The sequence below is a fragment of the Uranotaenia lowii genome, chromosome 3 (assembly GCF_029784155.1).
Source record: "Uranotaenia lowii strain MFRU-FL chromosome 3, ASM2978415v1, whole genome shotgun sequence".
In the NCBI taxonomy this organism is placed as follows: domain Eukaryota; kingdom Metazoa; phylum Arthropoda; class Insecta; order Diptera; family Culicidae; genus Uranotaenia; species Uranotaenia lowii.
Window position 1 is genome coordinate 78,762,365 of NC_073693.1, and position 27,296 is coordinate 78,789,660.

A 27,296-nucleotide genomic window follows, 5' to 3' on the forward strand; every position below is an offset into this window, starting at 1 on the left:
TAACAATGCTTGTAGTTTAAAAAAATTTAACAAAATAATTGTTTGAGTAATTGAAAAATTTCACAAAATGTAACTTGAAGATCTTTTTTCATCACTTTAAAATGTTCCTTACATGAGAAAATTATGAAAAAAAATATTTGTTCCAATGTATCAATCGTTCGAGCGTAAAATGAACTTAAAAATGCCATATTTTCAATGTAATAGAAAATTCTCAACTTTTTTCAGAAAAAAAAGATATGGTGAAAATAAGAAAAGGGGATCAAGTAGTAAAGTTTGAAGAAAAACATTAAAGAAGAATAGTGCGAGTGCCTAGGGAATTGAATGAAGGCTAAATTTATTTTTTTTTGTAGTAAAAATTTTATAAGTTTTGATACAAAATTTAGCCTCTGAATTTATGCAACATTATTGTCCATTGTCCATTAAGGACCGCAATGTTGTTTTTTTGGACCGCGAAGAAATCTGAACCAAGAAACATCGAAATTCAGCATTCAATATTTCTGAGTTCACTGGACCAAAAGTAACAAATTAAGTATATTTGAGCAACCGATAGTGTTGTGTTTAATTTCGTAGAATTTCGTAATTAATGATTGTTCTGAGCTGTCTTAGCAATTGAAAAACCAGCATTTGGTAATATTATGACGTTGTTTTGTTTCCATTATGATCGAAAAAACTCGTGAAAATCGTCAAATTTTAGACTGATCAATATTACCCGAATTTTTAATCAAATTTAAAGTAGTTTAATAAACTTCGGCAACCACGTTTTTCATTCATAGTAGTCCAGTTCTGATTTTAAAAATAAGATCTCAGGAACGGATAAAGCTATATACATGAAATTTTCCGACTAATCCTAAAATTAAGAGCTCTACAATTCTTCATTTTGTATGATTTTGAATACGGTTACCAGAGTCACTCAGCAAAAAAAAAGTACAATTTGCCGGTTAGGGCCCTATAAACCCGGATTATTGTTTTGGTTATAAAATCAAAACTACTAAGCCAATAATCACTACCCTTTTGAATTGTCAAAATGCCTGCTTAAGATGCTTCTCAAAAATTTGAGGTTCGATTTTAATGGTTTTCGAAAAACGACCTTAAAGTAAAAAAGTCCTTAAAAATGGATGTTTTGCACCGAAGATTTCTCATTTTGTTGAAGTCGTATTGAAAAACTTTTGATTGAGATAAATTTAGATAGATTGAGAGCTTATATTGAAATAATAAAAATGCTTAGTTTTGCAGTTCACATCTGGTTATAAAAAAAAATCATGAAAATTTTTTCAATGAATTTATAACTAAATTTTCATGAGGATCAAGAAATTTTGATGAACAAAATTGCCGTTCTGTTCAATTACATTAAATCCTTACCAATTATGATGAATTAATAATTACGAGACTGATAGGGTGACCAACATATTGAGGACCAATTCTAAGTATCGACTTTAACTTCAAGCTTTTTGGTTCCCTGAGCACAATTACTCTTATATGTTAAAATAAATTTTAAAATAATATTTTAAGAAATCAAATAAGACACTTTAATTAGCTCAAAAATTAGAAATCTGCTCATCTAAGCCATTTTATGTTGAAATATGGGTCAGCGAATTTCTGCAAACTCACGTTGTATGTTGATCGCGGTAATTTTTTTGGATAAAATATCACAAAAAATTAAAATCAAGTAAGTTTTCACTGGTTTTTATGTTTTTATAGATAAAAAAAATCATCGGCCCAGTTTAAAAAAAATGGTCTTAAATTAAGTGAAAAAAAATGGATTTAAATTTGATTTTTAAATTTTTTCTTATATTTCCATTCACGACGTATGACATCGGGAGCCAAAATCTTATTTTACTTTGAATGAATCTTTGAATCATCCAAAATACTTCACTTTGTTAAATTTCATTATTTTAACCGTATGGTCACGATCTTTGATCAAAACCACCATATTTTTTTAAAATTTTGTCTCTCGGTTCAATTTTCAGACACCAACAAATATACGACCATTTTCTTCATAAATAGATGGTTTTGAAAATACAGCCAAAATTGTATTCCGGGTCTATATGACCCAAACCGGGGTTCTTTTTCTTAAACCGTAAAGGATGGTTAAGCGAGGTGTTTTAAATTGACATTCAAATCGCAAAAGGGAGTTTTTTTGCCTAAACTTCAGTCAGGCTGGAAGCGTCAAAAAAAAAACAATGATGTTAAATTAATCACTTCACGAATTCATTACGGACACTTTCGAGCGGATGAGTGTTGAGATAAATCATTAAATAACAAGTCACATGACCCGACATTAGACATCATTTTCAGTGATGCTAATGGATCAATCTTTAAAATTACACTAGGGAGCAGCAATTTTTGTGCCTATTTGAAAACACCTAATTATGGAAAATTTCTACGTCCTGCATTCGAATCATCTGTTGGTTTTTTATCTATCATTCTAATTTTGGTTATATTACAATGAATATTTTAAATAGGTGAATTTTAAAATTTGCAGAGTTAGGAACTATAAAAAAAATATTGTCTTCAACTTAATTCTCAGAAGTCAAATTTATACGCGGTCTCCGGGGAAGTGGATCATTTAATCAGGATCTTAATTTAAAAAGGAATTGTATTTTTTTGCCAAAAATGTCTATAGATTCATTGAACGATTTTTCACTTATTTTTGAAAGATAACTTAGAAAAGAGACGCTAGTTATAGCCTAATTGCAGATAATTATGAAAATTTAATTCATACGCAAAAACAGTGCGGAAATCGATGGTCTAAATCACCTACCAAAACCTTTTAAATTAACATGAGTGTTTTTTTAATTTTGTTTTGAAACGGAGCTATCCCAGTTAGAAAGTGCCACGAAACAGGTTTATTTTTCCTAAAAGGCATTTTTTTTGTCAAATTTTACAGATTTGCAATACCGGTATTGCGAACCTACAAAATTTGACAAAAAAATGCCTGAAAATTGTCAAGTTTTTGTTCTAAGTGTCGTAGCAGTGTGATCAGTCGTTCTACCTTGATGGCTTAGTCTTATTTTTTTTATGTGATTAATACATTGACATTGACAATACATTGAATACACGAAAAATTTAGTTCAAAAGTGAAAAACGCCAAAAAAAATCTATAAAATCAAACAAAACCAAAAATGAAACGCTACGGAAAGAATCTGAATGTTCTTTTTGCTGTACTCATCATCAAAATCATCAGCAAAAAAATGATATAGGTATTGAAAAACAAATGGATAGTTATCTGAAAATTTACGATATTTAGAATAACATAAAGTCTAGCTAACTAACTTCTATCGACAGTGAGATATCTTTCTAAATTATTCAAATTTTTGCTGCTAGAATCAGACCAGTTTGTCGGTTAAAGTACCATGGTTTTGGGTCTTTGGTCTGCTTATTGAATTTTTGAGGCATTAAATAAGTTTGAAATGTTTCGCAAAACTACGTACTACCTTAAATTTAACAATGCAAAACTTACTAGAATTCGTACGCAGTAGAGGATTGAGATCTTCATGTTGAAATCTTCATTTTCATTTTTTCCCAGGATCCCGGGAATTCCCGGGAAATGGATCATCAGATTTCCCGATTCCCGGGAACGCTGGAATGGCCGGGAAATGGACACTCTAATAACGCTAGAATGCGGAGTTCTAAATCTCAGAAACAACTGGAGGTAATTTTTCCAATTCGGTATTTTAAGTAATCTAAATTGTTGAGTTAAATTTCGTTGAATAAAGTTTTAAGATCAAATTCATGACATATGAGTGGTGCTTCATAAAATAGCACACTGTCGACAAGCGAAAAAACGAGATATCTCGAGTCAGGGCCGTAGGAAGAACCGACTCATGGGGGGGGTTTTGGTGACTAAGTTTTTTTCTTTGATTTCTTGTCTAACAATACACGAATAAAAAAAATTAAAAACAAATTATGTTTGTAACTATATGATTATTCATTTTTAAGTACTCATTGATATTTTCCGTATGAAATTGTAACTTAATAGAAAACAAGAATGCCACAAGGATGGTGTATCATTAATAAAACCTTAAAAAAGTAATTTTAGAAATTTGGTCCTTAGCCTAAAGGGTGAGCTAAGTTTTTTTAAATGAAATCTCTAGAAACAATATATGAAATTTGCTTTCATCGACGGTTAAAATTTTTGAATTTGTTTAAAAGTCTGGTAGATCAAAGTTATTTGGTTTGAGCATAAGATAAGTTCTTTTTAGAGTAGCCTTCAATTTCTTTAAAAAAACTTATTCTATACTCAAATAAAACAAGCCCAATCTTCTAAACTCTTTTGCGAATTCCAAGATTCTATCCTTTGATGAAAAAAATTAAAATTTTCCAAAAAACAGTAAAAGATAAAAAAAAATCGATTCATATTTGCTTGATGCAAACTTGAACTAAATTTATGATTTTAGTTTTTGATTTGGCTTTAAAAAAAGCTGCAATATTAATAATTTTAAACAATACACCGAAAAACTAAAAAAAATGTGATTTTTTAGGTGAAGATCAGGTACATGTTTCTTAAACAGGAAATATTTTTCATAAACAATCAGTTTCATACTAAAAATGTTGTAGATGATTTTTTAAAGTTTAATTTGGGATATTTTGCATGAATCAAAACTTAGAAAGTTAATTCGAATTCTTCTTTATATTTGTGATTTTTAGCTGAACTGTGTGTACAAACTTATTCTGATTAAAAACTTTTAAATTTGGAAATTGAATTGAAAAGCAAATTTTTAAGTTTATGTTCTCTTGAATTTCTCGACTATTTTATGTTGATTGAAAAACTCATTCACAAGCTAAATCTTTTTATGAATTTTAAATTCGAATTCTAAACCTGAATTCAAAAATTGAACTTTGGATCTGTTTCCGAATTTCTTTACGATTTCCGAAATGTACAAAAAATATGATTGTCGAATCTCAATTCCAGATTTTATTTTCATAAATCATTCATTTAAATTCTGTAGTGCTGGTTTAATCTTAATTCATTATTTCAATTATTTATTTTTAATATGTTTTGTGAATCCGATTTAAAATGTGAATTTCGAATGGTGAATCAGAATCTGGTTTTAAATGTTTAAATTTTGTATTAGAATAAATATTGAACATTGAAAATGCTTTGATTTTCGAAAAACATGAGGGCTTCTTCTGCAACTCACGAAATTTCACGTCTTCGTCCTGACTCCAGAAAATGCTTCAGAAAAGGAATGTGTGTATTGATGAGCTCTGAAGACCAAGCTCATCCGAACGAAAAATTCGAGGCTAGAGAGGCTATTTAAGCTTGCAAAACCATATGAAATTTCGCAAGTCACGTCACTCGAGACGCAGAAAAAGCCCAATGATTCAAATTTTATATGAAATGCCAACCGAATTCAAACAAGAATTTCGAAGCAGCTTTCCATTTCTAATTTCTTATGATTATTCCAACTGAAAATCAAGAATCCTAAACTTGATGCAAAATCAGAAATACGAAAATATATAGAAATACAATTTTGAACCAGAACCTCCAAAATGGGTTTAATTTAAAATATAATATTCAGACCTAAATTTCTATGATAAGGTTGCCACATTGCCCAGTTTTAACCGGATTGGCCGGGAAGTTTAATATAAAATTTGGGAAAAGTCTGGTCCGACCCGTTTGCCCAGATTTCATTGGAAAAGCCCGGATTTTGAATTTGTGTTGTAATTTTTTTTTATGCGTCCAAAATTTTTGCAGCAAGTTTCAAAAAATTATCATGAAAGGTTTTTTAAGTTTTTTTTCTAGATTTTTGATGAGCAATTCCTAGGTTTTGACCAAAATTGCCCGGTTTTGCCTGGATTTGATCGACAATTTTGAAATGAAATACCCGGATTTTTCCAGGTTTTTATATAAAACAGCCCAGATACGTGCCGAAAAAAAATCTGACAACCTTATTCTATGTACAAGTGAGAAAAATCTTAAAAACTGTAGCAAAATTTTGAACTTGAAATGGGTTTTTGAGGTTTTTGTATCAGTTTTTAGTTCAGATAGTTTCTCTTGAATATCTTTGCTCTATTAATTATCATAAATTTATTATGAATTTAAAATTTTGAGTGTAGAGTAGACTACCTCGCTTCCTTTTTTGGACCCTCATGGGGGGGGTTTAACCCCCAAAACCCCCCCCGTTCCTACGGCCATGTCTCGAGTTTGATCCGAAGTTAGATATAAAATTTTTAAGGCATTTCAGACCCAACTTTTTACGAGGGTGGTTTCTATCTTTTTTAGTTTTTAGGAATGTAATTCAAATTGATTTAAAATAAAAAATAAATTCAAATAATACATTACACGAGGGGTTAAAAAAATTGACAAAAAAGACTAATGAGAATCAAAAAAACCTTAAATTATAAAAAGGCAAAAAAGATGTAAATCTAAAAATAAAAATGGTCTAACAGCACAGACAGGCAAAACTGTGTTGAGAATCCCTTGTTCAGAATGTACATTTCTTGCTTAATATGTACCGTCAACTGGGGCAACATGCAACAATTTTCAACTTCAATGGCTTCAAAAATCCTAATGCTTACAGATTATCATTCCTCTTGTACATCAAAAGTTTTAAGGTTGAAGGGACACCAAACTGACGTAGTCAGAAAAATTATTGCTTTTGCCATTTTCTTCTAAATTCACAAAAACATGCGATTTTCACCCTACTAAGAAAAAGGGGTAAGTTGCAACAAAATCTGTAATTAATGAAAAATCGAAAGAAAACGTTTAAAAATTTACAGTTTTTGATACATTTGTGATGTTGTATGTATGTTGTATGTTGGTAATCCACCATGGGTGCACGGATTCACCGCAGTTTCTGCCAAAGTATGGGTTCACATACATTCCTTAGATTATTAGGTTCGACAAATCTCCAATGCAGCGCGCCACCATACCCGGACCCCATGGCTTCGTATGAACTGTTATGTGGTGAATGTATTGCGTGTGTTGATGTAGGTATATTTTGGAAGAACGAATCAATCAGGTGGGCTAGTTTACTTACAGGTATTCCGGCATCCGTGTATATACCTGGCCAGCTGGCAACTGATTGAACATTCCAGTTATATAGTCAGTTATATAATGAAACACATCTTACCTGTCGGCCCGCTTATGGGATTCGAACCCAAAAGTTTTTCTTGCCGATACCGGGAATCGAACCCAGTACGCCTGGCGTACCAATACCAGACTCGCGCCAGCCTATCCACTAGACCACATCGGCGCTCTACTGATACATTTGTGATGTTGTTCAAATTAAATTTTCCATTTTTTCTGTCAAATTTTTTTAAAGAAAAAAGTGTTAATCTGCTGCATACATTTAGGGGTAAAAAATCTACAAAATATTCTTTTAGCTTAAATCATGAAAATAATTCTTGAGATGGATGAAATTTTAATGTTAACAAACGCATAATGCAAAACAATCACATCCCAGCATATGGAAACGCGATTTATGAGATTTAGTTCTGATTTGCATTTTGTTGCATTTTGCCCCAGACAGCTAACTGAATTATAAAAATATTTGTTTAAAAAAATTTAGTGATTATTCGAAAAATATTTATACACCAACAGTGTTGATATAGGATAATGAAAGCAATATAAAGTTTGTAGGTGATATCATTAAGCCAATTCGTCATACTGGGCAAAGTTTTTTACGACACCGAAAAATGTAAAAATTTGTACATTTATTGCTCGATTTTTTAAATTTTTTATGACAATCAAAACCTGAAAAAAACTCCTTCACGATGTTAAAAACTATGTCATCATCAATTTGTTATCATTGAATGATAACTTTATTTCAGTATATTGAAATAAAAATTAAATGAGTGTTGTGGTATACAAATGTTGCATCTAACCCTGCTTTTGCATGTTGCCCCGTTTGACGGTACTCTAAAAATTGAAAACCAGCTAACGTTTTGCATACCCCTTCTATGAAAAGATGTACAAAGTTTTCTTGAACGGCATTTTGTATCGAAGAAATTGTACTTGCCGACGAGGTTATGTAACTTTGCTTCGCTTGGCACACACCAGTTATAGAGCTGAATGTTTCTTGTTGATATTTACTTAAAAAATCTGTCGATGCAGAGTGTAATAAGAATTAAAAATGCATTTGAAAAAGATGATTTTTTTTAACCAATTGAACTCTCAACTGATTTTACGAGAGGCAGAACCTTGAAATTCAAAAACAATTAGACCGGAACAAATATGAAGTTCGAAGAAAAGAAGCGGAGAAGTAAATTAAGAGGGTTCAATTGAGAAGATTCATAAATTACTCGAAAATTCAAACAGTTCAAAGAGCAAAAAAAAACAAACTGTTGAAGATGATAATTCTAATTGTCTTTGTACTCAAGATTTTTTCAAGATTTTCATCTTAAAAAGCTTGATTTCTCGATTTTTTTGCAAAAAAAGGTTGTACCCCTAAGCTAGTGTTGTCTCAAACACCCACAGAAGAGGTTGCAAAAATCCATTGCCTACTAAGCAAATATCTGTGGTGAAAGTGCGTTGATAAGTGTACTGTACCGAAAATGATATGATTGGAAAAGCACTACTGACCTAAAGACTCGAGCTTCCAAGCTAAATGATGCATGACCACAACATTCAAGCGAAACAAGAATAACGTTCCATGGGATTTTTATCCTTTTGAATAATTCGTCCCGTAAAAAATATAGTGCGAAACGAACTCACTGCAACACCTCATCTCGGCTTGCCTGTCCGATATCTTACCCAGTGCACCATCTGAGTCGGTTAGCAAACGAAAGTTTATTGTCATAGTCTGTCTGCCACTGCCAATTAGTAAAAAAACGCAATGCATTGGTAGACTGAGTCGATTTAGGGTCATTGTTGAATTTCTTAAACCCTGGGAGCTTAAAAGCTCCATTTTGGTTCAAAATCATCCATGATTTTTTGCAGAATTTTAAACAAACGTTTACATGAGTATATTTGAACTTTTAGGTTTGTATGGGAAAATTGGATATTTTGTACAGATAAATCAACATCAATTTTGTGCTAATGCTAATGGTTTTTGTGCCAATTTTTAAGTATTTTTCAAAGACAATTTTCCACTTAACAACTTTATTGAAGACCGTAACTTCATATTTTGTTAGATAAAAAAGTTATAAGCTGTTTAACAGGAGTATGTCTTTTGGCATTGGAGAACTATTAATTCAATTGACATGACTGTTGGGTGCCAAGCAAGATATTGTATGACAATTTCAATGCCTAACGACATACCCCTATAAAAGAGGTGATAACTTGTTTTTCTAATTAAATACGAAGTTATTAGAAAACTTGTTGACGCCGGTCCCGTATAGAATCTTATAACGATTATTCCACCTCCAAGGAAGATCATTATTGGAGTAGAGTCTGATTTGTGGGTGAAGAGAAGGTTTTCAAATTTGTTCCAGCCGGCCTTAATTTCAAAGTTTATTTTGATTATTTTGTTGATTGTTCGCGGCCATTTAGGTGGACGTTTCATTAGTACAAAGTTGAATATCATTGCCCCAAATATTCTTATTTTTATGACATTCTTATGGGACAAGCGAAGCTGAATACTAATTCAGCCCCTAAAGATTGGGTCAACTATGAACATTAGGAGTTAACTTACCGATACGGCATCCGGTTCAGATCCTCGGTGTACTTCAGGATCAGATTGTGTGACGGGTGGGTGTTCATCGAGAACCACTGCTCCAGCTTCGGCACCTCGGTAACCGGATCGATGAAGGTGCGGTTCCGTTTCCGCCTTTCGTCGCTACTGTTGAAGGACAGATTAAGACCACCGGCACCTCCTAAGCCGGAGTGGTTGTTCGGGCTCAGCTCGTTCTTCAGATGCATGCCGGCCGCGTTGGCCTGCATGGCCGGAATGTAGTGGCTCATGTACATGATCGAGTGGGAAAACATCGGATTGGTGATGGGAAACGGGAGATTCCGCTTCGAGTCGGGCGACGGGGATCGGTAGTCGTCCATGTTGCTTTCGTCCGGGTCGTCCATGTCCAGGTCCTCGGAAGCGGGCGATCGGGATCTTTGGGGGGATGCGGATCGTTCGTTGGAGTAGATGGATTTGGGGGCATCGTTTTGATTCATGGAATCGTTGACGGACTCGTTGATGTTGTTGTTGGAAGTGTTGAGATCACTGGTTGGCGTTGGAGATGGTGGCGGACTGTTGGCACCGGAGTTGTTCTCCATTTTGATAGGGGTGTCATCGTTTGGGGTCACTGGACGATTACGTTCGTGGATTGTTAGGGAGAGGGGCAGCTGAGGCGATAAAGGACGATCAAGTTCGTCGTCCATTTCGTCCTGGGAGAGATTGTCGATGTCTTCGGATGGTGCACTGGGAGAACTCTTCATGTAATCCGGAGGAGGAAGCATCATGTTGGGATTTCCGAATCCGTTCGTCATTCCCTGACGCATTTCGGCTCGCTTTTGGGCGGCTCGAGCATTTTTGAACCAATAGACTACGTTGTTTACATCCAGTGGCTTACGTCCTCGTCGAGAATCCAAGGAGTTCAGTTGAACCACATAGGATTGGATTTGTTGGCGAGAAGGATGTGGATTTTCCTGGAACCATCGCTGCAGCTTTGGCAGTTCCATTTCCGGATCGAAGCTAGTTCTCATCCGGGTTTTCTGGTTCGGGTACTGCGAGTGCACGGTTTGGAGGGCCGGATGCACTACCAGGTTATGATGCGGATTGGGACGGTTTTCCAGCAGCGCCTCCCGGTTGTTGAAGCTTGGAAAATCCAGCTCGCTCGTTGGAGCATTGGCGAAAGGGAGGATTTTATGAGCAATTGGGTTTGGTTGAGGAGCCAACTGATTGCTCCACCATTGGTCAAACTTTCGGCGGACTTCTTCGGTGATTTCCGGACCAAACGGAAATGTGTTTTGTAAGGAGCTTCTACAAATTTGGGACAGCGTGATCTGAAAATAAACAAATATAAATAAAATTACTGACCATCCAATTCACAAATCGATTTTTATGACGAAATTTCAATGTCAAATCTACTAAAATTAACCGTAAACTCTCAAAAAAAATCCAATTTCGATTCGAATGACCTCACCGAAGAACACGCGCTCTAATAAAACCAAAACAAATCACAGCCCGTTTCTTCCCGAGCTTTACGACCATTCAGTTGTGGTGACTCGGTCGAGATTTTTATTGCACCACTTCTTCGTAATTTTTGCCCCACCACAATTGATTGGCACTTGGCCAATCTTGGGTGATTAGTGAGGGTTCTCCATGCCCGGCCAATACCAGTAGTATGGGTTGGGTATATGTAGTTCGTCTAAATACGCGGCGGACATGCTCCTCAAGATAACGATTGGCTTTGATTGGCTGATTGATGGTGGGGTTTCGATATTGTTCAGCTTTTCGGGGGATGTATGATTATTTTCTTCATTTGATTAGCAATACACAAGCTATTTGCAAAGCTTAAATCACGGTATTTGGACTTGAGTTGGATTATTGAAAAGGCGATTATCGAGCACGATTTTGAAACAATCGTACCTAATCAATTATGGATTGCAATATTGACAAAGATTTATTGGTGTCGAACGTTAATTCAATTTTCATTCGAAGATTATCGGAAAGCGAACTATGATTAATGTGAAGAATCATAACAAACTCAAAGGAGTTAGTATCAAAGAAATATGAATATAACCTAAGCTCATATGATTTCAATAACCTTAGTAATGCTTATAATTATTCTTATGTTCACATGTGTCTCTATCAGCTGAAGCAAATGTTGCCAGCTTTCGAGGAATGGCGCTCTAGTGGGAGGAGAATTAAACAGCGATTCGAAATTTCCGAGAAGACGTTGGATGGAATGAAACACAACTCGAATCAGTGTATCCGACAAACAAATAAGAAGTATTAAGTGGAAGAATTTATCCCAATCCTTCTCGTCTGAGCGATACTTAGATGGATGAACAGTACACACACACACATACACATACATACACACAGACAGGCGTGACATCCTGCAATCATCCTACCCATCCACTCACACCCAACAATTCCGAACTTCCCATCGTCTAAAACCGGTTTAATACGCAATCAGGATCGGAAAACGGAGATCCTTAATACCCTTCTTGTAGCGGCTTAGAGAGCGAGATAGCACGAAGTAAGAGCTCGACAAGACTCTTGAACCGGCAGCAAATTTTCGGGACCAGATGAGCAGTGGAAGTGGATACATATATCCCTCAAGTATTTTGCCAATGTACATATCTGGTTTTAGGGTTTCTGTCCTCCATCTTGTAAGTTGGGGGCGTTTTATCCCAAGCAACTCTGATCCCCCATCATACGTGAAAAACAGCTGAGAAGCGATGCCGAGACTTATGCTGAGTTATAAGAAGTAGAAAACAATTCAAAATTTTATGGAAATATGCTTTCGTAGCAAATGGATAGATGAGAGATCAAGAAATGATATGATAAATGCATTAAATTTACAAATAGAAAAATGAGACAGGACTCCACTAGCTTGTTTAATTTGAAAGAATTCCAACAGCTAAACTAGATGCTTCAGTACATGACCGTTGGAACAAGGGGGGAGGGGGTTTGGGTTAAACCCAAAAATGTTCTGCTCTAAACTCAAATTTTAAATTCTTAGTCAAATTTTGATGAACGACTGAAATGAATCAAAAGTAACAATCTCGACTCAGAATCAAGGCCAAAACCTCGAAATCTTATCCCAGGTCCACAATTCTACTACAGTTTGAAAAAAAATTCACTGGTTTATGGATTTTTGACCCTTCATTTCCAGATTTTTTATTTTTCCTTAAGAATCATTTTCAACAGTTGGAAATGATGAGAAAAAAATATAATAAAATACGATTTTTCACTTTTTGCATTTATTAATTGTTTCAAATTTGTTACTTTATAAAACGAAAGGTTAAAGACTGTACTCGAAAAACGCTATCAAAAGCTATGGTACAATCCTTAGTTGCGAATATCGAATTTTCAGTAAAATTAGACTGACTGAGGTTGCTAGATTTTCCGGATTTTGTCCGAATTATTTAACTTTATTAGCAAAATCAAAGAAAAATTTAAATATCGTGAACAGAATAGTGTATTTTGTGTCCAAAACATTTTTTTTAAGCAAATTTAATCCAAGTAAACTGGCTGATATGTTTCGATGAGAAAAAAATAATTTTTCGAATTTTTGTTTATCTTCTTTAATTGAAGAATTTCCTAATTTCCTTGGATATTGCCCAGATTTTGGGTCGAAAGCTATGAAATAGAATAGCCGAATTTCGAAAGGTTTTTAGTTAAAATATTCCGGATTAGCCCTGCCCGGATCAGTGCTGCAAATATATGGTAAGCTTAGTCGCGAATATTTATTTTTAAATAAAACTAGACTGACTGAGGTTGCTAAATTACCTGGATTTTGTCCGAATGTTTCCACTTTATTTGCAAAATCAAAGAAAACCCTAAATTGCGTGATTACTATAATTTATTTTGTGTCCTAAACAATTTGTTTCAGCAAATTTAATTGAAATATACTGGCTAATGTGGTTTTTCTTCTTGATTTTAATTTAAGAATTCCATAATTTGCCTGGATTTTGTCCAGATTTTAAGTCGTAGACTTTGATATCGAATTTTTCCTGCTCGGATAAGAGCGTAAAAATATTTGGTATGCTTCAGTTTGAAATATTTCCGATGTGCTGGTTCCAGATTTTTGTAAAAAAAATCACAATTTGTTGCCTGTAATTGGATTGTGGAATCTTAATCCGGTTTATTGGGACATCATCATTGTTATTATTCATTAGGACAAAACTCTTATTCGAATCTTGGCTTTGCATTTGAAACTCAAGATAGGTTCATTTTCCATGTTCGTAAGTCATCATTCACTCCTCTTTTTTGTTTAAAGTTATTGGGAATTATTGTTTGAAATTTATATTCAGAAATCGATTACAAATTAGGAATTCAGAATTTTTATTTAAGTTCAAAATTCCGAATTCAGATTCGGAATCAAAATTCAAAGTCGCCCAAAAAAACACGAAACAGGTGAAATCCACTTTTTAAAATAAGATCTGAATTCATTTTCAAGATTGCATTCCTTGAAAAATATTAGTTTGAATTCGAATTTCAATTTTCTTTAACAAGATTTAGAAAAAATGACAAAAATTTTTAATAATAATTTTTTGTTGATATAATAAGGCCGGAACAAATTTCAAATCCTTCTTTTGTCACTCGGAGTTGGAACATCGCGAGGGGGGGGGGACAATAAAAAATAATGAGGAAAACAAATAAATTGGAATTAATTTCACGAAAGCCTGTATGCAACAAAGTTGCATACAATATCATTGCACAAAACCTTAAAAACAAGTAATTTTTTAACGAGAAATTCAATAAAATCAAGAATACGAAAGGTGAAATATTTTCCATCTTCCAAAATTTTTTTTTCGTCTTGTAATCTTTTGGATTCTTGATTTTTTTTTCGAAATTTACATTAAATACTTCAACCTTTATTTATTTCCCCCTTCGGATTTTGGAAATTTCGAAGGGGGGGGGGGGGGGGGGGTGACAAAAGAAGAAATTGATATTTGTTCCAGCCTAATAAGCACTTAATCTTCAGGTTAAGAAAAGCTGCGCCGAAAATATATTTTACTGGTTTGTTGTTTAGCATTATTAATAATGAAAACACTACAAACACTAAGGATTAAATTGAAATCTGAAAGTATCGAGTTTACCATAGTTGAAAACATACCTGATTTGAGCCCTTCACTTGATCTTTCACTTTTATTGCTTAATATTTGATACAATTTCACCAGAGTTTTTCTTACAAATGAAGACTTCAAGATCCCTCATTAATTTTTTGAAGTTTGTAAAAAAAATTAAAATTTCTAGGACTTGTTTTCGAAATAAATAATTTTAAACTATTAATTTAATTTATTTAGGGGAGATGGGGGCATAATGGCCACCTTAAGGAAAACGGTTATTTAACCATAGAAAATAGCTATAATATGGAGGTTACTTTATTGTTTCGTGTTCAGACACTTGAAAAGCCTATTCCCTAACGGGCTGAAACGTGAAAAACTAGATGAAAACGTTAAAAAATGCATTTTAAAAAAATTTGCCAAAAGCTGAAACCAGCCACTGTGGAGGCATAATGAGAACCCCCCCTGAGGCAGTATGAGCACCATTAATCAGAGCAAGATGTGCGTTTTTGCCGGGGAATCTAGCAGCGAATTCAATTCGATGAAGTCAGGTGAGTCGTAGATTCATCAAACAAAGCAATAACAAAATAATCTAGATCTGTTTGTAGAATACAAACAATTCACGCACGCTCATACATTATGTGCTTTGTTCGGAGGATGATGCTACTAGCCGTATAATGTAACAATAAAAAAAATCGATCATGAATTGTGAATGGAAAAAAACACCTCGAACAGAAATCTAACTCTAGTCTTTTGATTACCTCTCCGACACCTTACCAATAGGCTAAATTGTCGGATGAAAACTAGTCAAGGTGTGGCGCTATAAATCAATTTTAATTCGCTGCTAGATTCTACGGCAGAAAATGCTCATTATGCCTCGATAATATGGTGCTCTATATGCCCCTAGTCAACAAATTTAAGTAAAAACGTGTTTTAAAATTGATAAAAGTGAAAAATCAAAAAATTTTTGATGGTAAAAATTGAGAAAAAATGTGTACATCATGTTGCAGTGCGTACATTATAGATCAAGGTTATTTTAAGATCATAAGAGCTTATTTCGTGGTGCTCAAAAATTATAATATTTTCGTAACTTGAGAACCAAGCTAGTTTTTTTTAAATATCTCTGTAAAGATGATAAGGAGATTCCTTTTTTTGTGAAAAATTAATACTATAGGAAGTACGAAACAAATCCTCATGAAAATTTATTTAAGAAAATACGCACTTTCGTAGAAAAGCGTAGTTCTCATTATGCCTCGGGTGCTCGTTATGCCCTCATCTCCCCTAAATGAAATTAAACCCGATACCGAGATACTCTTTATCAATTTTTACGTTTATTTACGTAAGTATCTTAAACGCTCAAAAACAGCTAAATATTGATTGTTAAATCACAAGCATATGATGTGATTGAAATTGATAAGCGTATTCAGACGACGAGGTGAACATAAAAAATCTAGTCAAAAAAGTTAAAATAATCTTAATTCATATTTAAGAAAATTTACGTAAGAGTAATTTAATAAAAATTTAGAATAAATATGGATCTTTTGAATCGGATTTCCCAGTTCAAAATTTTTTTTTTTTTATTTTGAAATCAGAGTTCGACTTTAATATAGATAATATTATATATTTTCAGTACTACCGAATACACCAGAATTTTATTTTGTTTTTATAAAATTAGATTTATTATTCTGAATATTCTTAATCTCACCTCTATAAAAATTACAGCTATGATCATTGAAAATTGATATACCTAGTGACATGGCCGTTAGAACGGGGCCATAAGAATCCAGAAATGCAAATGATGTATTTAATCAACGCACAAAATTTGAAATTCTTTTCAAATTTTGATCATTGAGTAGGGTTATTCTTGAGAAACAATCTTCACTTAGAGATAATGCCATAACATCGAAAACTTATCAAAGGTTCACCTTTTTTAAAATTTTCTTGCTTGTTGATAGAAACTTGTTTCTTAACAAAACATTTTAAAGGAGATTGTACTCATTCCAGCGATTCTGGTTCCATACTATCACAATCTTAATTGTATTTCTTTTTTTTAAATTTCAGATTCGGTATCAAGTTTGAAATTCTTGATTTTCGGCTCGAATCAGCAATAAAAAAATAATATTTAAAAGCTGTTTTGAAATCGATACAATTTGATTTTCCATTCCATTCACAATTTGATTAATGAACCATTCTGAGTAATTATTCGAAGTTGTCAAACTCAATTCTTCAAAACCCCGTTGAAAAAGTTAAAAATCATCTTGTACAAAGTTCAACAATTATTAAGCCTCGAAATCATAATCCAGAAATAAAACTTAGCATCAGGTTCATTTTTAAATTTAATTCACATTTTTGTTCAAATTTTGAAGTTAAATTGAAAGTTATAAAAAAAAAAATTATAAATTAAGATTGAACTTAAATCGTTAAAATTAAAACTATAGGTTCATGGTTGAGTCTAAAATATTTAAGGTTGTCAGATTTTTTTCAGCACGTATCCGGGCTGGAAAAATCCGGCAAATTTCATACAAAAATCTGACAAAATCAGTTATAGAATGAAATGCCCCATTCTATAACTGCAATTAAAAACTCGTATTTTAGGCTTCAAAAACATTTCATGATAATTTTTATAAAACTTGCTCAAAAAGTTTTGTGTTGAAGGCATAAATTAACAAATTTACAACACAATTTTTTTTTCGTTTCATTTTGCTAATTTGCCAAATAAAGTGAATAAATCTGGGCAAAATTCTGGCATTTTTCAAAGAAATCCGTGCAACCGGGCAGGGCTGAACCATTTTCAAATTTTATACTCAAAAATCCGGGAAAACTCGTATTAAACCGGGAAATCTGGCAATCTTAGTCTAAAACAAATTTCCATTCTCAGTTCGTAATGGAAACGCTGATTTGGGATCTAAATTCAGGAGTCGTTTTTTTTTCTGTATTTTTCATCTAAATTCAGGAATCGTTTTTTCTGTATTTTTCAGAAATCGTATTGAAATTCAGAAACTGCACGATGCACAGCACACATGCACAATTTTGATTAAAAACGAATATGTATTTAAAATTCAGATCCTGATTCAGTTCTCTAATGAGTTTGATGGTGTATTTTGATGCCATGATCAAAACTTAATCATAGACAAAAAAAAGTTGCGAAGGGATTTCATTGTCAATTTTTCAACATTAATTTTTGTTCTCCCCCAAATGGGGTGACAATTTTTTGTTAATTGAGAAACTCGTGCATTTAGAAATTGCTCAACATTTAAAATTCGTTCATTTTAGCTTCCATCATTTAAATGGCAAATTATTGCAAAGTTTTTTTCTTAGCAGATATTTTTTAAATTTTAACAAGCCCCAGTAATCACATTTTTTATCACCCATACTTTATTCGAAGAAATGTTGATTGTAATGCCTAACTTCAGGGGCAAAGATTTATATAATTTTTATTTCTAGTCTAGGGTTACCATATCCCACAGCACCAAAAATAGTACATGAAATTCATTTACCCAGAAAGTCAGGAGGAGCGATATACAGTAGAACCCCGCTTATCCGTACACCGGTTTCTAAGCCCCCGCGTTAAAATTATTCCTGAAAAAAATCGGATGCTTGAGTTATTGAACTTGTTTAGTTCATCAAAGCTCATCAGCAGATTTTAAATCGTGTTTAGGTTTCCAAATAAACTTTCATTATTATTTTTATAAAATTTGCTCCAAAATTTCGTTTTGGTCGCATAATTAAAGCATTTTTCCAACACAATTTGATTTGTTTTGTTTTACTAGGCAAATAAAGTGAATAAATCCGAGCTTTTTCAATGGGACCGAGCAACCAGGCCGGACCACACTTTTCCCAAGTTTTGTGTTAATTTTTTTTGCATTTTTTCAAATGATAAAGCTTATTTTTATCTTTTTTAAATTTCCTCAGGATATTTATCAATTGATTTTCAAGGAAAAATTCTTTTTGTAATAATCCTGTTGAACTAATTGAGGGAAATATTTTTGTGTCTTGTTTAATAAAGGTAATATTGCAGATTTTTCAAAAGCCAAATTTCAAACTTATATCAAGAATATGAATAAACTTGCAAGAATCAGATTTGAACCGCAAAATTTCAAATTGTTTCTTTGACTTAGGAAAGTTTTATTTATTCTGAAGGCTTTTTTCAAAAAACTTCTTCTTTGTTCAAATGAAATCAGCGAAACTTACCAGATTTTTGAGCACGTTCAAATATTTCAAGTTGAGCAATTCAAATAATATACCTTCTTTGTTATTTAACGAATCCTTATAGAAAAAGCTCACAATTTCAAAAATTTCAGATATAGAGAAATGAATCCAACTGTGTTAGATGAAATTTCAGGGACTAGATAAGAGAAAATCGATATTGAAAAACATGCGAAAAAAATTCGCCTTGTCTCCCGGTAGGACTTGAACCCACATCATGCGCCTCTCCGGGGCCCATGTATTAACATTCTACTGAAATTTCATCTAACACAGTTGGATTCATTTCTCTACAAAAAAAAAAGTTTCGCTGACTGAATGTTTGAGTCAAGACCCATCTCTGGGTCGCAGTTTAAAAATTTCAGATATATTTTCAAAAATTTTGTATCAATACTTTTATTTGTCTTGTTCATTCGTGACACTTAACCTATGTTTTGGCATTCTCGTCAATATTGAATTCAATACGAAAAACTGCTACTGCACACGAACTTAAAAAGGAATAATGAAATAAGTGAAGAAAAAAAACTTTTTATTTGTTTTATTTATGCATTGTTTGCACCAAACCGCCAGCCTTGTGATGAGTTCTAGACATAGGTAGTTAAATAATCATTAGGGTGGCCCAAAATCGCCTTATATCTGGAGTTCTGGGGGCTCAACCTTCAATTGGAAGCTTAGGGTGTAAGAAATGAACTTTTATTCGGCGACGATTCAGAAAAATGATATTTAGAGTTCGCACTGGGTGGATTTTTGAAAAAAGTCCTTTATTTTGAAATTTTGTTCTAAGAAAATTTTGATTCATAGAAATTAAACTAATCAAATGAGTTTTATATTTTTTTAAAAATTTGTTTAGGTTACAAACTTTACGTGAAAAATAGAAAAAAGTCGAAGTTTTGTTTCACAGGTTTTTTAGCATGGTTTTTCTAAAAATATATAATTTTATTTTATCGATAGATTTTTATTACCAAGACCATCAAAAGATGCAAATTTTTACGAACAACAAATTTGCCGAAGAAAGCATGATGTTAATTCAAAAGTTCCAAAAGTTATTGATGATTTAATTTCTTGAAAAAAAAACATGTTTCTGCTAAATTTATGAAATTTTAATTTTATTATAAGGCAACTGAACATTAATGGTAAAAAGAGAAGAAAAAACATATAAAACTAGTGTTATTTTAAGATTAAGGAAGTAAACAATGATAATCACAAAATATTAAAAAAAAAAAGCAATCTTGTTAAATAGTTCAAAACCGATGATTTTAAAGAATTGTTCAGATTTTTTCGGTTCTCTGCAAAAATTATCAACACATTTTGTTTTTCAAAGTCAGCGTTCGAACCAAATCCATTATATTCTTCTGCTATTCCTAGTGCTCGTTCTGCTGAGTCATTAATGACTGATATAATCTGGCATTCAATCTTAGCAGCTTTGTAATCACTTCTCGACTCCCAAAATTTGGGCTCTGTTTCCCAAAGAAAACTTGAATCCCGTTTTCTTTGCAATATTTAAAAAATGCTAAAGATTTCTCGGTAACGAAATCTTCCTATGAGTTTTTGAAAGAAAACTTTTAAGTCTCATAATATTTTCTGCACTGCTCTTCTTCAATAGATTTTTGACAATTTTTCGCTTCAAAACGGCATCAACTTGCTATCAAAAAAGCACACAGATGTTGAGCTCTGACAAAAATATAACTGTTTTTTCGAATTTTCCCGATGTTTTCAGGCTTAACTCTTCATCATCGTAGTTTTTGAGCTTATTTATAAATATTAGATCGTTCATCGGTGCACTAGTAGCAAGGGGAGCTTGATACTATCTTTAAAATAAACTCGTACTACAAACTGGACGAACTTTTAAAGTTTCAAAACATCCACTTGAAATTGTTCTCTGAACAAATACATTTTTATGCCGTAAATATCTCTAGTCCTTCACCTTGCGTGATGGAGAGCACCTAAAATTTAATATTTAACTTCCTATTCTTCATTTAGACAAATTAAAGTTAGTTGATGATGATCAAGATAATCTTCACGAACGTATTTCTGAAGCATCATTCTTTTTTAAAATGATTTCAAAGAGACTGTTCTGTTTTGATGATTGTTCCTCAAAGGAAAAAAAATGATTTCATTTGAAAAGATATTAGAAATACTACCATCACTGAATCCAGCGTAATGATTTTGTTGATCCTGTCCCATTTAGATCGGAACTGTTTGAAAAAAATGTTCTCAGGGGCGGTAGTTAGCATTCCGAAATAGGTTCGATACGCTGTCTTTAAAACGAGCTTATACATACATGTGGTGCCTCCAAGGAAAATCAAGCAGTTTTCTCCCAAGCAGACGTTCTAAAATGGACACAGCACCGTTCTTTTCGGCCGTGTTAATATTAGTTGTATCATAGTACTAGGCGCAAATAGCTTTTTCTTAGTTTCAATTTTTCAAACTTTGGTGTACTTCTTCTGCAAAATTGCTTCATTGAATTTACTCCAGTCACCCGACAGATTTTTCTTTTCCTTCTATACGGAAGTTGCTTTGAATCTCAAAAATACCAAGCACCGAACGAATTTTCCGGTTAGGCTTGTAGGACGTACATATGGTGTCGAACCGCTGATGGTTGGTTTATTATCTCCATAATAGATTTTTTCATAAAGATTGCCTAGCAGTACATCATCAATAACTTTTTTAATGTTTAAATAAATAGCATACGTTCCTCGGGAAATTTGTTGTACGTAAAAAATCGCATCTTTTGATGGTATTGTTTTTCAAAAAACATAACGCAAGGTACACTTTCTGAACGATTAAAATAAAAATCTATCGATAAAATTAAATAATAGATTAGAAAAAAAAACCATGCTTAAAAAACCTGTGAAACAAAACCTGGACATTTTTTTAATAAATCACATAAAGTTTGTAACTTAAACAAAATTTTAAAAAAATAATACAAAACTCATATGAATTTCTATGATTAAAAATTTTCTAAGTACGAAATCGACCCAGTGCGACCTCTAAACATCATTTTTCTGAGTCGCCGCCATATAATAGTTTGTTTCTTACCCCCTAAGCTACTATTTGGAGGTTGAGCCCTCAGAACTCTAGACAATTTTGGGCCATCCAAATATTCATCTTTTTTAAACAGGATTGATTTAACTTTGAATTATTAAATTTAGGTACTGAACTCATAATTTGAACAAAAACTCTGTTTCGAGCATTGATCTATTCTATAAAATGATTTGACGTTCGTTCATCCTCCTCTTTGAACATGGGAAAATTCACAATCCAGAATAGCTGAATATACAAATAGCAATTCCACTCCATTCCCTTATTCTGTGTGTCTGATCTGAAAACCAGAAAGTGTAGATTCAATTATCGCCAAGACTAGTTCGAAAGCACACATTCCTCCATACCGGGGGGTTGGGAATGAAAATACTGCGCGCCGATTTTAATCAAAATTCATTATCTTATCGTCGATTCTTGGCTGGAATGATTCGCGGTCCGAGATTTCTTTTCACCCACAAACCAGTCTCATCTTCTATGCAGATCTCATCAAAAGAATAACATTTTAACCTCTAGCGGATGATTCGCGTTTTCGACAGTTTTAGAGGGGGGGTTTAAAATTTCCTCTATTCAATTCTGTCTTGGATGATGAGGAAGTGGAAAAATGTTGACGATTTAAAGATAACCACCATTGTTGATGGACGAACACTCGTAAGAATTAATTATTGTGATTCTTGATTTACAATTGGAACTCTGATGGAATTCGAGGCTCGTTTAAATGGGATTTTTTGAAATATAAAATGGTAAACACTAACCTCATCCAGGGGGCACCCGGTCGACCGCAGTACCGCATGGGATTGCAGGATCAGCAGCTTGAGCAGCTTATCTTTGATTTCGGCCAGCTGCGAGGGTTTGTTCCGCAGGATGGTAATCTTGAGCGTAACGACCGACGTCAGCTCCCCGAGGATGTCGTTAACCGAAACTAGCGGATTGTCGGAGATGGCGTCCAGGGCCAGCGTCTTCCAGTTCTTGATGGAAATTGCCCCTGTGGGAGTGAGAAGAAGAAGAAAAAAATGGAAAGAAGATGATTCCGGATTACTCCAGTTGACCGTTGATTGATTGGAAGTCTCGAGGTCTCGCTTACCTCTAGCAGCGTTGCAAACCTCGGAGGAATAGCCGAGTCGCTGGAGCGCCGTCGTAACGATTTCGCAGAATGGCGTCGCAGCCGGGATGATAACGTAGCTGTCGGTTTCGATGTTCGGGCGCCGTTTCCAAGGACTCCGGGCGTCAAAGTTCAGCGTCGCCTGCAGGGAGCTGACGGACTCGACCACACAGTGCAGGGGCAGGGATTTGGCTGCGGGGAGGAAAAAGAAAATGGATCCCGTTTAATAAAGCGAAAAACTTAAGACTCGTCAATGTCGAGTCGATAAAATCTTTCAATATAATCTCTGGAAACGGAATTGGTCCTGTATTATGGGCTTCTCGTCTTCTGAATGGATGCCGAACGAAATAGCAGAACGTCGAGCGCAAGCGGAAATTTTAATCCCCTTTCACTTAGCTCGAGCAGAGAGATGATGGAAGCGCGCCAAAGGCGCGAGCGATCTGCGATACCATCATCAGCGGTTCCAAAATTTAATTTGAAATTTGAAAATTCAATGAAAAGTTTCAAGTAGTTTGACTGTCATTTTTGCCATTTTTGTCATTTTTGTCATTTTTGTCATTTTTGTCATTTTTGTCATTTTTGTCATTTTTGTCATTTTTGTCATTTTTGTCATTTTTGTCATTTTTGTCATTTTTGTCATTTTTGTCATTTTTGTCATTTTTGTCATTTTTGTCATTTTTGTCATTTTTGTCATTTTTGTCATTTTTGTCATTTTTGTCATTTTTGTCATTTTTGTCATTTTTGTCATTTTTGTCATTTTTGTCATTTTTGTCATTTTTGTCATTTTTTGTCATTTTTGTCATTTTTGTCATTTTTGTCATTTTTGTCATTTTTGTCATTTTTGTCATTTTTGTCATTTTTGTCATTTTTGTCATTTTTGTCATTTTTGTCATTTTTGTCATTTTTGTCATTTTTGTCATTTTTGTCATTTTTTGTCATTTTTGTCATTTTTGTCATTTTTGTCATTTTTGTCATTTTTGTCATTTTTGTCATTTTTGTCATTTTTGTCATTTTTGTCATTTTTGTCATTTTTGTCATTTTTGTCATTTTTGTCATTTTTGTCATTTTTGTCATTTTTGTCATTTTTGTCATTTTTGTCATTTTTGTTATTTTTGTCATTTTTGTCATTTTTGTCATTTTTGTCATTTTTGTCATTTTTGTCATTTTTGTCATTTTTGTCATTTTTGTCATTTTTGTCATTTTTGTCATTTTTGTCATTTTTGTCATTTTTGTCATTTTGTCATTTTTGTCATTTTTGTCTTTTTTGTCATTTTTTTATTTTTCAGACAAAAATCATCAATATCAGATTGAATTGTTTTTTTTTGTATGAGAGTGTTCGTATTTGTATGAATTTGGATTTAAAAATTGAATATTCAATGAAAGGCTTATAAAATTTTAATTACTGAAATTGTTTGCTCAGAAAACTTTTGAGAGGAAATATTAATTTAGAAGATTTGGAGCGGACATCTTTTTTTATTGTTGTAGTTTGCGTATTTCATTATATCTATTTTATAAAAAATCCTCGAAATTTACCAAAAAACACGCCTCTGAGTTCAGCTACAAAGTTTGATGAAATCAGTGTGCAATTATTCAAATCATCTGTCTTATGATAGGTTTATTGTTTCATCAGATGAAAAGTGTTTATTTCTTGTTGATTTCTGCATTGAAGGTTCTTAGAGAAGCTTTGATTTTTAAAACAAACAAACAGTTTGATTTTTTAACAACAAAATAAAAACTTTAGAAACAGATTGTCGATATTAAAGCAAAGGCTTTTAAAAACCCAAATATTCCTATATGACCTTGATTATCAAATACTATTTTCTCAAAAGCAATTCAATTGAAGGAAGATGCTTTGTCACCGTTTTATAAATGAAAAGAATTTAAAAAATATTTTATCTTAGAATTTGTGTCACAAATATCTACTAAGTTTTGTGTTATATTACAGATTTTATCAATTTTTGGGCTACCATCCAAGTACTCAAAATAAAACGTCAGGCAAATCAAAACTTAAATAAGATTGGTGTTGAACACAAATAGAGATAAACTTTTGAGAAATAACATAATGACAACAAGAAAAACCAACATTGGAAGGATTGAGGAGAAACTTGTTTGAGTCTTTTTATTGATTCGAAACTCAGCCAAATATCACAGTATTTTTTCACAGAATTTTGACTTAATATAACAGAATGTTGTTCCAAAATATTGACAAAAAGTTTTAGAATTTAGGAACTTTTTTGTGAATTTTGAGAAATTTGGCATTTTTTGGTAAAACTTAGAGTTCAAGGTACGAAGATTTTCAAAATTAAGGTTTAAATCCGATGATAATTTTTTCCTAAGTCTACGAGTAATTCAAAATTTAAAAAAAAAACAGTTATAGAAATATGCATTATGTTTTTAACTTCTTCTGTGACAAAGATTCGAGTTCAGAAATGTCAAAATTTTTCCTGAATAAGTTACAAAAACGTTGGCACTAAAAATTTGGTTCACCTGTGCTATCCACAGGAGAACTTTTCCTTGAATTCCAAATACACTTTACGAACCATTTTTATCGTTTATTTTTCTTTATGAAAGATATACAGACTTTATATAGTTTCAATAATGCATTTTGAAGAAATTCAACTGCGTCATGGAACATTGTTAAACGCTCATAAATTTATCAATGTTCTAAGTTGCCTGATAAATTAGGGAAATTTTATATAAAAAACCTAGAAAAACCTTGGCATTTGATTTCGAAATTGATGACCAAAATCCGGTTAATATCCGGGTAAAGCTTGTCAAAACCGGAAAACAACTCAACAAAAATCAAGTAGAATTTTTTTAATCAAATCAACAGATTTTAAATTGTATTTTAGGCTTCTAAAAACCTTTCATGATTACTTTAATAAATCTTGGTCAATAAATTTCTTTTTGGAAGCATAAATAAAATACTTTCAAAACACAAATAGTTTATTTTTGTTTGTCAAATAAACTGAATAAATCCGGGCAAAATTCGGGCATTTAATAATGAAATCCGGGCAACTCCAAATTTCTTATTAAATATCCGGACACAGCCGAATAAAACCGGGCAATTTGGCAACCTTACTCATAAGGAATTATTTAATCATTTGGGCATGGTATAGTATTATTGGTTTTATATTCATTTCTTAGCAGTATTAAAGATTTGTTTTCAAATCTTCTGTAAATTTTTTCTTCAAATTTGACTCAAAAACGCTTATCCATCAACTGCGAATAAGTTCGATTACTTCTAGTAAGAGATTTTTTTTCCCACTTAATGTTGAGTCTAGCAAATTTGAAAATTCCACAAAACGCTAAAGTTTTGATGGTCTTAAACAGAAAAGATCGTACACAAAAAAAAATTGAAAAAATCCAGAAAATTGTTGATACCAATTGCTACTGAAATCCGAGACAGAAGGGTAGTTTTCTTTGAATTGAGTTTGCCCCTGGATTTATGCAACATCATGAAGACTTCCTCGAGCATGGAAGTAGGGAATTATAAAAAAGTAGATTGGACCAATCAAAAACATCTGTTAAACGAAAATCTTAATGGATGAAACACATCTTTATGGATGAAATATGTAAAGAACAATTTTATTTTGTTTTAAATTTGTGAGGAATGTTTTTTCCAATGTTTCTTTTTAAATACACACAATAAATCTAGTCGGGGGCTGACTGAGTTGAATAAGACAAATATGTTACAAATACATTCTGGAAACTGCCCCTGCATCCAAAATTTTCGGAGCTCCACTTAGCAAAAATTCGCTGATACAATCCCAGCGGCAATTTTGGTGGTCAATGGACGACGAAATGCTGACCAAACCTCTATTGGAAATACAAGATCAACCTAGACACAACAAATTTACGAGTTTTCATGTGTTATAATTTCTATTTGAAACCAGATTGCCGAATACAGCACCATAGTCCAGAAGTCGCCGAAAAGGGTTTCCAGTCCTGAAAAAAGGAACTTATCTGAAGTTGGTCGTTGATGAAACACCCGAAAACCTATCCATATCCGGAACAACTCGGTCAAGGCGCCAGAAGGAGGTTTTTGTCAAAGTTCAAAAAGTGTTGTGAAATAGTGGAAGTGGAAATGTGAAAACAAAATTAAAAATAAATTCAAGTAAAAGAATAAGTGTGTTACATTTGCAATGTTACAACCTTCCTGTTTTTCAAAAGGAAGAATAATTTAATTTGTAAATGAAAATTCTAGGCGGTTTTTTCCTCCGGATTTTGCTAGAAATTTAAGTAAAAATTGCGGCGGCAAACTGTTGTTCTCGTTTGCTAAAATTTTAGTGAAAAAAATTGATAAATTTTTAGCTGTTCAAATTTGAT

The 27,296-nt window shown here is 33.0% G+C and overlaps 1 protein-coding gene across 2 annotated transcripts in view; it reads right to left on the reverse strand.

Annotated features, from left to right (window-relative positions):
- Positions 1-27,296, reverse strand: part of LOC129754915 (homeobox protein dve-1) — a 287,021-nt gene that overhangs the window by 5,794 nt on the left and 253,931 nt on the right. For both annotated transcript variants that reach the window (XM_055751181.1, XM_055751182.1), the window contains 3 exons: positions 22,950-23,159; positions 22,621-22,850; positions 9,579-10,885 (listed from right to left, as the gene is read on the reverse strand). In XM_055751181.1, the coding sequence (XP_055607156.1) occupies positions 9,579-10,885; positions 22,621-22,850; positions 22,950-23,159 (1,747 nt within the window). The remainder of the gene's footprint in view (positions 1-9,578; positions 10,886-22,620; positions 22,851-22,949; positions 23,160-27,296) is intronic.